This window comes from Seriola aureovittata, chromosome 5, assembly GCF_021018895.1.
Source record: "Seriola aureovittata isolate HTS-2021-v1 ecotype China chromosome 5, ASM2101889v1, whole genome shotgun sequence".
Lineage (NCBI taxonomy): Eukaryota > Metazoa > Chordata > Actinopteri > Carangiformes > Carangidae > Seriola > Seriola aureovittata.
Genome location: NC_079368.1, coordinates 26,086,238 through 26,100,372, shown reverse-complemented (window position 1 = coordinate 26,100,372; position 14,135 = coordinate 26,086,238). Strand labels below are relative to the sequence as shown.

Sequence of the window (14,135 nt, the reverse complement as noted above, 5' to 3'; positions counted from 1 at the left end):
ATTGTAAAAGGTCATGTAGAACAGAAGAGAAGGAAGACTTGACTAAAGCAAGGACAACGGGGAAAAAGGAAAACAGAGTGAAACAAGATAAAAACAAGGAACTGAAATCAAGAGGCCAAATCTGAGGGTTGAGGGAAGGAAGGAGGATGAAGTATGAGAGAAAGCAGCAAACATTACGCCCTGTCAGCACTTGTTGGGGTACACTTCATGCAATATGTTAATGTGTGTGACTTTTAAGATCATTACCTTACATATCTGTGCACGGGCCAGATCTCCAAAATATGTGTCCTCACACACACTTTTACTATTTCCCCTCTGCATTAAAGGTTACATAACATTAGTCTCTGTGCCTCTTTTTATCTCTCCTCTGGCCTTATCGGTGCTGGTGGATCTTCTGTGAGCTCTGCTGGATGAAGGGGGCTGGAGCTGCCTTAATTGGAGACACCTGTGGTTAATGATTGCAGCGCTGGAGTTTTAGAGTATAAAACAGGCAGATAACCACTTCTTGCTTCACCTTCGCTGTCAGCCACCATGTCTTTCTCTGGGAAGTTCCAGCTGGAGACTCAGGAGAACTTTGAGCCTTTCATGAAGGCCATTGGTAAGACTTGTACTGCTTGAGTAAAGTTTCATAACTGTTAGTGTAGTTGCTAATGTTATTTTTGGTTGTGAAGTGCAAGCAAAGTAGGAGAAAGTAAAACACCAAAAATGCTTATTTAACTCACTTTTTAGCTTAGGAAATTAAAAAAACTACTTCACTGCAACAACTCTTATTTGTAAAGGCTAATGGTTTCATATCAACTTGCCATCTGTCTTAGGTCTCCCTGATGACCTCATCCAGAAAGGCAAAGATATCAAGAGCATGTCTGAGATCGAGGAGACTGGCGACAACTTCAAAGTGACGGTCACAACTGGCTCAAAGGTCCTTGTCAACAACTTCACCATCGGAAAGGAGGCTGAGCTGGAAACCATCACTGGAGAGAAGGTCAAGGTAAGCCAGGATGCTAACTTTTTAGAGATGCAAAATGCCAATCAAACATGGCTCACTGTTATGAAATCCCTTGAAGCAGAATTGCCTGAGATGAACACTGTCCTGAGCTGACTTTGATTTGATTTTTATGTCGTATTTCTTGTAGGCGGTGGTCCATCGTGAAGGCAATAAGCTCAAGGTTTCCCTGAAGGGAATTGAGTCCATCACAGAACTGGTGGATGGGAACACAATTGTCAATGTGAGTAGACAAACTGCACAATTTCACTAAAGTGCATCTTGAATATATATTTTATTTTTTTTCTAACTCTTATATTTTTTTGTTTTCCTCCCCAGACAATGACTCTCGGTGGCATTGTGTACAAGAGGACGAGTAAACGCATGTAACTGTCTGCACTAGGGATAATAAAATGTAAAAGACAATGCTGTCTTATGGTTTTTCTTTTACTCAATGGTTTGAATATCTAAAATTGGATGCTGGCAGGTTAAACTTTGTCGGAAATCAGTGTAGTGTTTGTAGTTGGCTTCAAAACATGGCTTTTTATCTACTGGCAAACACAACCCATAAGACTGCTCCATATCAGCTTTAACACGCTGGCATTGCAGTGATGGTGTAAAGTATTTGGCATTGCAGAGTGGCTAAAGGTCAGCGAGCGCTCCACTGAACTGATAACAAGCAACAGGTGCTTCAAAGGGGCTCGATCAACAAGTACAAAAGTGGACTAACTGCTCAGCAACCTTCAGCTAGCTCATGTGATTTGAATGATGACTGAAAATGGGAGGGCCAGGTTCACTTCAAGATGTGTGATGGGGCGTTAACCGGACACTTACCAGTGGACAGTAAGGGAGGGCTCTGCTACAGATAACGGTATATAATGTTCATGGACTAGTGTTGGGAGACAGGGTTGCACCTGATGATCAATGTGACTTGGTCTGCTAGAAACATTTAACTGAGTCAGTTTTTGATCACCTGCCAAGCACTGGTAGCACCAGCAACTTTAGCACTGTAGTTCTCAAGCTTCACATAAGGCCGACTCCAGGACAGGATAATGTGCAATATTTTCTACAGTTACATTTTTCCTTTTTTATTTGTAGTGGGGTGGGGTTTCCCCCAAATTCATTTCCAATTCCAAATTTTCCCCTCTATGCCTTGAGCATTTTTGATACAATTGCAGTATTTGGGTTGTACACAGAACAATGTGTTCAATACTTTTCCCTTGGAAAGTGTACTTAAAAATTGCTAGTGATGTTACTATTCACCTGTAGTGTGACAGGATGTCTGTAGTTGCCTCTCGGCCGGCATATTGAAAAAGTGCAAGATTTCTCTTCATTGCACGTAGACAAAGATCATTTAAAAAGCTAACATTTCGGTGTCTTGTTCAAAGCTTTGGGTTAAAGTATTAATGTACTACCTATTCTGGTACACAATGACACATCTTGCATGAAGAACCAGTGTCATTTAGGGTGAAGTGTATCTGCTGAAACCTGTCTTTAAAATACTAGTGCTATTTATTCTGCAACATTATACATTTAAAAGCACAAGTTACACGTGACACCTATTTTTTTTATTTTATTAATGAAAAGTGTAACTACAAAAGTGAGTGATACAGAAAATGATCATGAGACTAATTGTTTAGATTCTCACACCAATACTCAAAGTTGTTGACGGTAAACAATGGGATGGTTTTCTTGACTGCGGTCGGCTGGTTACTTCCTCCGATGGAAGAGGTTCTTGATTCCCTCCTCCACGGACTTGGGTTCATGCATCATGGTCATTGGTTTGTTCTTCAGAGCTGCCTCTCTCATACTGTGGTAAATGTACTCGTTCTGCTTGAACATCCTCAGCTCCATCTCCGTCTGCATCCGCATCGCCTGTGGGGATATCAGGAAGGAAACATCAGCACCTAAAATGTCCACCCATGAATTTGATGCAGTGTATATACAATAAGCCAAAAGAATTGTGAATGAATAAGCTAGCACCAGACTGTTATTTAAGAGATACCACAGCTATTAGATCTGCATCAAATATCTTGTACCAATTCCTCACTAATAACTCAAATTTTGCTGAAACATTTAAACATGCAGAGCCGTAGAAAAGCTGATCACTTGGGGGGCGGTGGAAACAGTAAATGCAAGTTTATGAAGTGAACTTGTTGGCAAACAGCAGCATATTTACTTATACAGCAGTCAAGATTGGCCACTATCCAGTATTTGCTTTCATGCTAGCTCTGTTTTGGGTCTCTACAAACTCCTGAGGAGAAATATGAGGGTTTTTTAGCTGCGCACGTAGTGTTGAGTGGGAACCTTCAGCAGAAAGCAGCTTCCTGCGATGTCTGAAAACACTGAGAGCGGTGAGAGTGAAGTTGTGGCCAAGCGACTAAACGATGAGCTGAAACTCGCTAGAAAGCTCTGTAAAGCCGACGGAAGCTGCGAATTGAGGTGATAGTTTTCAGTAGGTTAATCACTACGAGTGAACCCTTGCACATTTACCTTTGATACATTAATATAAAAATATTGATTATGTTATCTTTGGTAATCATTAATATCGCAGTCACTGAACTGTAACACAACACAAGATAAACCACCTGGCTGTTCTTTTTGCTTTGCAATACAATTTTTTGCTGAGCCCAAAGAAAAGCGTAAACACATCCAACTGCAGATTTTTAGATTATAAGGTGTTTACATCCAGGTCCTTGGTGATGGGATGTGTTGGGCCGTGGGTGACCATGAGAATGGCGTAGGCCTTGCAGATCATCCCGTGTCCAACCTCTATCAGTCCAGCCTGCCAGTGGTTCACTCCCGCTCGCATGGCGGCCATACCGAGAGCAGCGTTGTTTGGGTGGTACAGCTTCCTGTCAGAGGGAAGAGGTTTGATTTATTTCTGTATCTATCCAGTTTTTCACACTGGAGCGTTCTGTGTGTTTATCATTATTACTAGATGGAAAATGATATGCAAGATGCTCACAGGAGACTGCGCCGTATCTTTGTACTCACATGTATCCTTCCACCATTTTGCGGGCGTACTCTGCAGCATCATCAAAGTACTGCAGGTAAGCTTGCACCTCGCTTAACGTGCTCCACATCCTCAGCAGGTAGATGTGAGTGTCAGCTAAAATCGGCTCTGTTTTCTCTATGCATTCCCTGCAGATTTTTACCACCTGAAAAGAGAAAAGTAACAACATAAAGAGAAAAATCTTTAAAAAAAACAAAAAAAATATGGAAGTAGGATAGAGCATTGGTAAGATACAGTGGGAAAGAAAGTCTTGAATTCTGTTGATATTAAAAAAAAATCTTTCTGCAGCCACTTAATCTGCTTTTTTTATTTGGGGTTGTAGTTGATTGATACAATACCTCATGGTAGTCACCGTTTAATCGAGCCTTGTCCATCTTCTCCAGCCTTTCAAAGCAAAAATCTGTTGCCTCTTTCACCTGCTCATCTGAAGGCTAAAAGGATGGATAGGAAAGATTGATCTGATTTTAATGAGGGATTCAAACACTGTTGCATGTCTCAAGTATTAACACACTGACAATGAAATACAAAATGAAATGTGCGCCATCAAATACTGTTTAAGGCAATGCAGGTTTGCCTTGCTGAGTTCCATAAAGGCAAAAGCCTGATTATTTTTATCTTAAGAAGACCTTTGACTAACTCAAGGGTCCATGTCCAAGGCCTGAATGTTCCTTTTACTAATAACAAACAAGATTTAGTCCCATATATGATTAATTAATATACAAATCTTTGTTATTGTGGTTATTATTTGACAGCCAAATCTGGCATGTTGCAGCAGTTTTGGTAAATATGTCAGACTTATATTGTTAAAAGAAGACTCATAAACTTGTTAAAGTTTTTTTTTTTCCTGATAGCTCCTGACAGATTCTATTTATAACCTGTGAAAAACACACACACACACACACACACACACACACACACACACACACACACACACACACACACACACACACACACACACACACACAAAGTGGTAATTGTGCTGACAGAAGTCATTAAGTCAGATTTGACTGCAGAATTACTGCATTTTATGGTGTGTCATGCACCAATTTACTCTAGTATTAAATGGTAAATTGCAATCAGTTTGGTATTGGAAATGGAATATAAATTATATAATGTAATAGATATAATAATAATAATAATACCTGGAATGTAGTAGAACATTCAAATACAGTTTCAGCCTTGAAGTAATGGAAGTTATTGAGTAAATGAAGTTTATGTCAGTCATGTTTTTCGACCTCGCTGTTTCCCAATGCATGCGTGAATGTATGCACATACACCCGGATTAGAAGCTGATTCCATTGGGAGTTATCTTTGCTTAGAATAGACACAGTGGCTCTGCTTCTCGTGTTTCCCGCCTGTGCTTATCACCCATGTCAGTATGAGCTATGGTGAGATGGTTTGGTCCTTTTTGCCTTTGCAGAGTATTAAACTCATTCTCTCAGTTCAACAGAAAAATTCAACACAAACCTTGACTTCGTCCACTTCCCTTCCCGCCATCTTCAAGTCATCTTTGGTGTGGTTCTTGCAGTGCTCACACGTGCAGTCAAAGAAATATTGTGTTTTCAGCAGTCTTCGTCTCTCCTCTGACAAATTCAAGTAGTCCACATATGAGACTGTCAGCTCCTCTCCCTCTGCGATCTTACCCAAAGAACGCAGCTCAATCCTGAGGAAGAGAAACACAGTTATATGCGGAAATACACGCTGAACGGCAGTCTTTGATTGATGGTGAAACCCTGTTCCATCATGTGGCTTTCAGTTCATTCAATCCCATTGCGGGATTGATTAGGATTAGGATTAGTGAATAAGAACGTAGACATTATTTCAAACTTAAGCCAAAATTCATTTCATTAATTCCTCATGTGCCACTTTTCAAAAATGACATGTATTCGCATTAACTATGAAGCAGCAGAATATTTTATTCCATTTCTTGTGGATCATTTTCTATCATTTATTGTTTAGTTCATTTGCGTCTCACCCATTTGATTTGTTTTACTTCTTTCAACATTTTGCAAACATGTTAAACTAAATCCACATTTAAAAAATTCCGAACAAAACTTTTCCACATCTAGTAAATTTTGAAGCAAAAAATGTATTAAAAGGCTTAAATATGAAATAATTAAGGACATTTAGAATTTTTGTCATGGTGGTGTGTGGTGTAAGAGGTAATGGAAACAAAAGCTGTTATGAATGAAAGAAGCGACACAGTATACACAGCATGGTGGATGGTCACACAGTCTGGTCACACACGGATAAACACACAAAGTGACAAACCGGCAGCACTTGAGTAAAACTTTGTGTGGACACGACAAACAGATAAATATGTGGGGTTGAAAAATGAGGTTTCAGCGGGTGAAGAAATATGCGAGGAAAAAAAACCCACACCAGCCTTTTGTTATACTAAAAGAGCTAAATAAAGGTTAGAGCATTCATGTAGCACGTTGACATATTGATGTGAAATCTGAGTCACATCAAGCCTATAGTACTTTCTACAAGGCACTACTGACAAAGACTTTGATTTTCTACAATGGATGGAGTTGATGGTGAGCGTTTAATGTCATAGTCTAATGGTGCTCTAATAAATAACACTTAAGAAGGTTTAGGTTGAGGTAACGCACCTCCGTTGAGAATGAAACATAGTATTCACAGCCGATTGACTGAAAGACAAACAGGAAGCAGTTTTACACCAAAGTCAACCTGGCATACTTTCACACACCCAACAGCACATAAACACACATACAAACATTTTGCATTTGAATTTTCAAGTTAGAGTTGATTCCAGCTGAATACAAAATAAAACATTTTAACTGAAAAGCACTTTTAACTGTTTTTTTTGTTTTGTTTTTTTTAACTTACTTGCCGTGGTTGAGAATTACAGTGCAGTTTGGCCAGCAGTCGTGATTCACCAGACACAAATTTGGGAAAAGGCCGACTCCTACTGCCTGAAGACCCCGCTGGTCGCTCACAGTGAAGCCGTTGCAGTTGATCTGGGAGAAAGAGGGGAATGATTATGTATGAATACATTAAGTTTGGGAGGAAAAATAACAGAGAAGTTGTCAATAATACAATACAAATATTTCAATATTTTTGTCTGTTCACTTCAGTGTCACCATTTAAGGGGCAAACACCAAAGAAAAGGCTAAATAGAAGAGACTGAAGACAACAGCTGTGTCTTTAATTCAGTGATTTTCCACAGTGAACATTTAGAACCAAATCTGTGTTAATAGGTCAAATGATAATGGTTCCTAACCTGGGGGTGGGGACCCCTCAGTGGGTCTGAGAAAGATAGTGAAGATGTGAAATCACGATTAAGATTTGAAATTCTGAGTTCTGATTTGTTTATAATCTGTGCTTTTTTTTATCAGCAAATACTGAATAATTTTACCTCTTCTGTCTCTAGAACCTATTCATATCAAAATATAGGAAAATGGAATATACTGCAGCTCTTTGGTTGAACCGCTCACAACTCATAGACATATGAAATCTGTGATAAGGTGTTGGGAGCAGATGTTACTTTGCTTTGTTACAAGATAAAAAGTTTTGTAAACTGTAAATTGATGCATTGTACCCCAGAAATGTGGGCTGGTTTTTTGCCTGAATTTGAACAGAATTTCCAGTAGATCCTACAATTCATTAACCCTGGTGAGTTGGTTAAAGGTCACGTTAGGCAGTGCTTGCCAACTAATGTCCGTGTCAACTGTCCGTGTCACATATCACACGTCTACTTCATACTCACCAGGCATTCACCTTCAGGCAATCTCAGTCGACGCTAAATACATCACATGATCTGCACTGCAAAGTGTACAAACTCTACTGTTTGTTCAGCACAAGGTGTTGTAAATGTAAATAGACTATATTCACAATCAACCTGGTACACTGCGGGCCAGCTGTGACTCAAATATTAAGTGTCACAACTTGTGCTGTAAACTCAGGTATGAAGGAACATGCTTGAGTTTACCACTGGCATTTGCTGCTTTGTCAGTCGTTAAAATTGAAAATATCCTGGTGGCAGACAAGAAAATATTTGTTTTTATGAGCTGACAAGGTTGACTGAACACATTTGTTTTGGTCTCTGGGAAATTAGACTGTTTCATTTGGGCAGGAGGGGCATGTACAGCCCACAGTCTTCTAGTGCTTGTTCATTGAAGCAAGGACACAACTTATACGTTTAACACCTACACTATCCACATAATAAAGAAATAACAAATATGGGATATAGATATTTAGACGCACCACTCCAAAAACATGTGAGATGACATCAATTGTGTGCTGTTTGCTGCTTCGGGGCCAGTAGTCGAGGAAGTTGTGGATGTCCACTTTGAACTCCTTTAAATCATCCTCTTGCATGTCAGTAATGTGGTCCTCCAGCTCCTCCAGCGTGGTCAGCTGAATATCAGACACCACACTCCCCTCCTTGTCAAGTCGCCACATGATGCGAGCCACCAAACTACAACCACAACAATCAACAATGAAGAAGAAGACTTGTGACTGCGAGGGTCACGATGAAATCAGACAGTGTTATCCTGAGATCAATTTAGAGGACTATTGAGACTGACCATAACGTGAAATGGTTATGCAAGTTTAAGTAACCACGAAGTGACACAAAGGCGAAAATGATGCAGCTCACAAATGAACACTAATCAGTCACAGGATGAAAAAAAAGATTGTTCCTCCCTTGATTAAATGTGGCTCTATGCATTTGTGTTTTCTTGATCAAAACAAAATCAACAACAATCCTGATTTAGTAGGGTAGATTACCAATAGTGGAAAAACAAGTCTCTCTTAGTATGGAGGTTCTTTACCAGTGTTTTGTCACAAAAAAAAAAGAAAAATCTAAAATCTAGTACCATGCAATACCTTTCTATTAATCCCTATTTCCTTTTTCCTTACACTTACCGGATGTTCTCATTTGGTGCTTTGCCATGAGCTTTGATGGCACCACATTCTTGCTTGTGTTCAGCCCAGCCGGCACGCTGGCAGGTTCGGTCACAATAATGTGCAAATTTGCACTGGCCGCACCTCTGCAGCTTGTCTTGTCTGCGGAAACAGCTGTGGCAAATACGCTCCGCTAGACTGCAGAAAAGAAGAGGAAATATAAGACGGAAAGATGTTTTGATCCATATATCACATCATTTTACCTTACTGTTGGCCACTGTTATGTTAATATTCTCTTTTTTATATGTAGGCCTATTTGTTTAAAGACAATGTTTCAGACGAGCATGGAAGTCCAGTCTTTCTATATTATCTTTCAGGTCAGATCATCACAAAATAATCTCAACATTCCCTTCTCACAGTCTTCATCAGCAAAATCCAAAAAAGCTAGTAAGTGGGACCTGAATCGAGATTATTTTGTTACACAAGTTAATGTTATCTGTTTTTAAAACTATAGTAAGGAAATTATTATGAGGATTATGGGTACTTCTGAGATAGATGGGGATGTTGGATGTAAAGACAGCCTGACCTCTTTTTATTTTATGTATTAAAAATATTTTAAAGCACTAAGTATCCCAACTTAAGTTTCTTTAATTTTTGCACATAACAGTGTCTGTACAAAAGATATTTTCTATTAAAGGTCATGGTTCAAAAACCAGTGTAAACAATGATACTAAAGAAAAATAAAACGAAGCAATAGTGGCTGGGAGAGACACGAGCCGAAAATTATACTCTGTCACAAATTTCTCTTCCACATTTGATGGTTATTTTGTCCATTTCAAAAATGATCACAAATAACAGTGATAATGAAATGGGGTGAAATGATGCATCTCAAAGTTTCCAAATAGTCTTTTGTTTCTGATTGTTCCAGATAAGGTTATTATCACTCAGCGTTTGCTTGAGGATGAGCTGTCTCCACTTGAGGCACAGTTGTCTATGTAAAATTACATCCACTTGATGAAGTAACATCAGTAAAATCAGACTACAGGATTTTCCAAAATATAATATGATGGAAGAAGAGCAAAAAACAGACGATATACGATATACGATATACGATATACGATATACAGACGACCCAACCACATCCACAGCTTGCTTTTTCACTGTACCTGTCAAACACAACAGCTGCAAGACTGGGCTCCGAAAAAATTACATCTCCGGCCCAAAACTCCTTGGTCGCCTTCAGACCCCTCCCCTTTCCAGGTGAGTCAAATACTGCCACGTTTTCCATGGTAGCTGCACTGGTTCCTGAGATGCTGGTGAATGGATGGTGAGCCGCGTGGATAAAAGAGGAGTGTTTCAGTGGCAGAGAGAGGCTAAATACAGCAGTAGGGTAGTTGAGGAACTCTTCAACCAATCTGTGTCCTCTGTGTTCTTCAATGACAACTGCGCATTCCTAAGCCAAGGCACTAAAATAGCCATTCACCTCTTGAACTGTACCAAGAGAGACAGAAAATGGGTTGGTGTTGATTTGTATCATTAGTTCACTGAGAAATATAATGTCCTTTCTGAACAGGTCTGTCAATAAAACCAACAGCCTTGCTTGAAAAGTAACACCACTGAACTCATTGTTGTTCTCTTAGATCCCTCTATTTATTTAAATTTGTGGTCACACTTTCAGCTTTTTGTCCTGTTAACTACCCCCGACTGTGAGTTGGTAGGTGCCTGGTCCCTGAGGGTTATTTTTGTCCCTCAGCTGGTGCTGTCTATCAGGAGTGTATGGTGACGTTAGACAGCTGCAAGGCGTTTGACAGAAACACAGCTGATTTATCCCCCTGCCTCTACTATGTTCTAGTGCTTTCTCTAACTTACTCCATCGCTCTATAACTGTAACACGCTATGATATAACAGAGCAACATTACAGTCTCACTGACATACCCACTGTGACGTTGACCAGTTTTAGGGTCCTTGAATGGGGGTCAGACCCCACAATGTGACTACCATCTTTGGGTCCCCACAGTGTGATATAAAAAAGAACTCACACACACACATACATACCAAAACTCCCCCATATACATGTGTACACACACATCCTCATATTTTCAAGGTAAAAGATTTCTCCACATACAGAAGTAATAATAATAATTTCTCGATACCAGATTATATTCATATACACATTATTATAACACTGTGCAATATCACTCAATAATTGGGTTATTTGTCTATTTAATTAGGAGCATGTTTTACATCAACAACAAACAAAAAAGGATCAACAAAAAAGTATACAATGAAGAGAGGAAGACAACAGAAAGAAATAATTCAAATAATTATTTTCCTAGGGGAAAACAACACAATAATGTAAATGAGTGACATTGATTTACAAGACAACATCACACATTAAACACATAATAAATGTAAGGGCAGGAGAACAAACAAATAAGAGATATTCAGACAGGGCATTTATAAAACAGCATAGGCCAACAATTTTCCATAAAGTCATTGTATTCTATATATTGCACTATGCGCAGTCATTTTTGTACCCTGTTCCCTGTTAAAATTATATTGATATCACACTTCAAAGAAGTCGAGGTGTGCCCCTGAAGAGAAGTCATTGTCCAGAAGTAATTTCATTAGTTTGGCTGCAGACTCCTTACAGGGAAAGAGACAATGACTGATGCCTGTTAACCTCCGAATCTCCTCCTGCATGTCTGTGTCCAAAGGACCTGAAGGAAACCAAGAAAGTTAAGGAGAGAGTTAGGAAAATACTACGTGTTGCCTTTTGTCTCTATATGACATCCATACTATATGGTTAAATGTGGAGATACAGATCATATTTCTTTTCATTTTGAAAAATGTAAAAACGTAAAAATGTAAAAACCTAAAAATGAAAGCAATTTTCCTCCTTAGTGCATTTCCTTTGTGCCATAAATCAAGTCTTCGTTTTACTGTTAAAATTTGTGCAGCATCAAAATTGTTTAGCGAAAGCAAGGCTTATAGGGAACAAATCTAAATTCTAGTGGTGTCGTTATTCCATAGCCATTAACTAGTACAATCAACATTTACCTCATAATGATAAGTTAAAAGAAAAAAATTGTCTATTGTCACTTTAAATCAAACATAGCTCAGCTTTGTTATATGTACCTTTCAGTTCATGCCTCTTGGATGAGAAGTAAAAGTGCTCAGAAAAATGGAAAGTTTGAACATCTACAGTTCCTTGACAACTCTGCAAACTTCATCTGCTGATGAAAACTGTGTGATACAGTTGAACGCTTCAGAACGGTCAAGTAAGTGGGCCTTGAGTTTTTATCTCAGTATGGCTTTACTAAAAAAGTGGTAATTCCGTGCTTGTGGCCAGTGTATGAAGTTTCATTTACCTGGAGAATAGCTCAGAACTTTGACATTTGGTTCCTCCTCAGCCAGCACACTGAACATCATCTTCCTGGCTGCTTTTGCAGTGCAGTACAGGGCCCAGGATGGTAAGGCCTGCAGTGCATATATTGACGAGACATTCACCACACTCCATCGCAGTCCTGGTCTGCGTGGAAATGTCTGCAGGATTCCTGCAGTCAGTGTCAGAGGTGAGCTAATATTGAAGGACAGATAAGAATTCACCCTTTCAAGATCAGTGAAACTCTGAAACCCAGAAATGGGACCTAAGGAACCTGGGAGCAGAGAGAGAGAAAGACAGAGGGGGTAGGTAAAACTTGACTTCACTTCGTCAGCAGGCAAATTCAGCATGAACCAGGTTACTCAGGCAGATCTAAACTATTACATTCAAGACTCACCAACATTGTTAATCAGGAGCACATTATCAATTTCATTCACAGCCTCCTGCCCTGCCACCCTCACAGTTTCATTCACCCCTTCTGTTGTGCTAAGATTGGCTGCGATGCAGTGAACCACCAGCCGCTGTTTGTCAGTGAAGCTCTGTAGCTCTTCCTTCAGCTCCTGCAACAAGGTCCCAGAGCGAGCCACCAACAAGAGGACAGAGCCAGGCTCCAGCAAGTGGTACACCTTGAAGAACACGAGGCATTTATTTATTTATTTATTTCTAACATTTATTTATTTATTTATTTATTTTATTTAACAAGTTGATCACCTACTTCATGTGCCAGCGCCCATCCAAACCCTTTAGATGCTCCAGTGATGATACAGATACCCCGGCCCAGAGTCCTTGGGTTTGTAGTGTCGATGTCTGACATCTTGGCTGTGGTGGTAAAATATAAAATAAAATACTGATGGTCACTGGAATATTTGTGGAAAGAGTGGATCTGAGAGAAGGATTACAGCTAAACTGAAATGAGAAGAAAAGAGCCCCCTGGTTTTGTCATCTTGTGACAAGGATGATGACAACATGAGCAGGCAACACTAATGCATTTTATGCGTGTTATACCTCACAGTGAAATGAGATCTAACAGAAAGTTCAGAGAAATGCTTCTAAGAAAGTACTTTTAAAACTATTAGAACATTTTATATTAGAAAAAAAAGCTTTTTGACTCGTATCATTTAAGTATAAATCAGATCAAGCACTTTATAAACTGTTATTCATAGAAAACAAATAATTCATGTATTTTAATAAAACATTTATATTGCACACTTTAGCCCCCACACATTCATAAGATAAGTTACTATGCATGCTAAAACATGTAACATAAACGAAAACCAATGACAACAGAAGGATATAAAACAGCAACAACACTGTTCACAAGGACAATAAAAGATAAGAAAATAAACACATGATGTACCAAGATAGAACACACTATAAGATTCAAAACCCTGAGGTATGATCACAGATAGACAGATATACATGTATGTACAGTAGTGTTTTTTTCTTGTACAGTATGGCTCTGAATGATATTCTGAATGAATTAGTGTTTAGATGTAGGAGTGAGATGCAATCCCTTCACACATTACTTGATATATATGAGTGAGCATCACTGCCACTGTGTTTAACTGAAGAAAAAAAATACTTTTGTGACTGACATATTCAATTTAAACAGCTTGTGGAGGAGAAAATGAGCCACGGACTGCATGCTCAGAGGAGTAAGTTCTGAGAAACAATGTGTACTGTAGTTCCAAGGTAAAGAGGAATCTCCTAATAATGTGACGTTATCAGTAGCATTTAGACTATAATGGTAAACTTTACAATAGCATTAGCAAAAAAAACAAAGCGGCCGATCTGAATACACACATTCTTTAAATATTACTGCCTGGAAAATAAAAATAAAAACAACAACAAAGATAAGCTTTAAGTTATTTCTCAGCACA

At 39.0% G+C, this 14,135-nt stretch overlaps 3 protein-coding genes across 4 annotated transcripts; 1 reads left to right on the top strand and 2 right to left on the bottom strand.

The window, feature by feature from the left end:
• Positions 1 to 439: 439 nt before the first annotated feature.
• On the top strand, positions 440 to 1,408 carry LOC130169881 (fatty acid-binding protein, liver-type-like). The gene is made up of 4 exons (XM_056376923.1): positions 440 to 598; positions 816 to 988; positions 1,134 to 1,226; positions 1,322 to 1,408. The coding sequence occupies exons 1-4, from the start codon at positions 532 to 534 to the stop codon at positions 1,370 to 1,372; spliced, it is 384 nt and encodes a 127-aa protein (XP_056232898.1). The 5' UTR covers positions 440 to 531; the 3' UTR covers positions 1,373 to 1,408.
• Positions 1,409 to 2,540: 1,132 nt separating this feature from the next.
• On the bottom strand, positions 2,541 to 10,297 carry smyd1b (SET and MYND domain containing 1b). Of its 2 annotated transcripts, XM_056375446.1 has the most exons (10): positions 10,037 to 10,297; positions 8,892 to 9,068; positions 8,229 to 8,442; positions 6,852 to 6,982; positions 6,614 to 6,652; positions 5,466 to 5,661; positions 4,337 to 4,429; positions 3,980 to 4,143; positions 3,669 to 3,837; positions 2,541 to 2,857 (listed from the first exon to the last, which is right to left on the bottom strand). In XM_056375446.1, the coding sequence occupies exons 1-10, from the start codon at positions 10,156 to 10,158 to the stop codon at positions 2,693 to 2,695; spliced, it is 1,470 nt and encodes a 489-aa protein (XP_056231421.1). In that variant the 5' UTR covers positions 10,159 to 10,297; the 3' UTR covers positions 2,541 to 2,692. The 2 variants fall into 2 exon arrangements, with proteins under 2 accessions (XP_056231421.1, XP_056231422.1); XM_056375447.1 differs by lacking the exon at positions 6,614 to 6,652 and having other exon boundaries at positions 10,037 to 10,295.
• Positions 10,298 to 11,435: 1,138 nt separating this feature from the next.
• Positions 11,436 to 13,069, bottom strand: sprb (sepiapterin reductase b). The gene is made up of 4 exons (XM_056377241.1): positions 12,971 to 13,069; positions 12,653 to 12,881; positions 12,242 to 12,529; positions 11,436 to 11,590 (listed from the first exon to the last, which is right to left on the bottom strand). Exons 1-4 carry the CDS (start codon positions 13,067 to 13,069, stop codon positions 11,436 to 11,438), a joined length of 771 nt encoding a protein of 256 aa, XP_056233216.1.
• Positions 13,070 to 14,135: the final 1,066 nt, after the last annotated feature.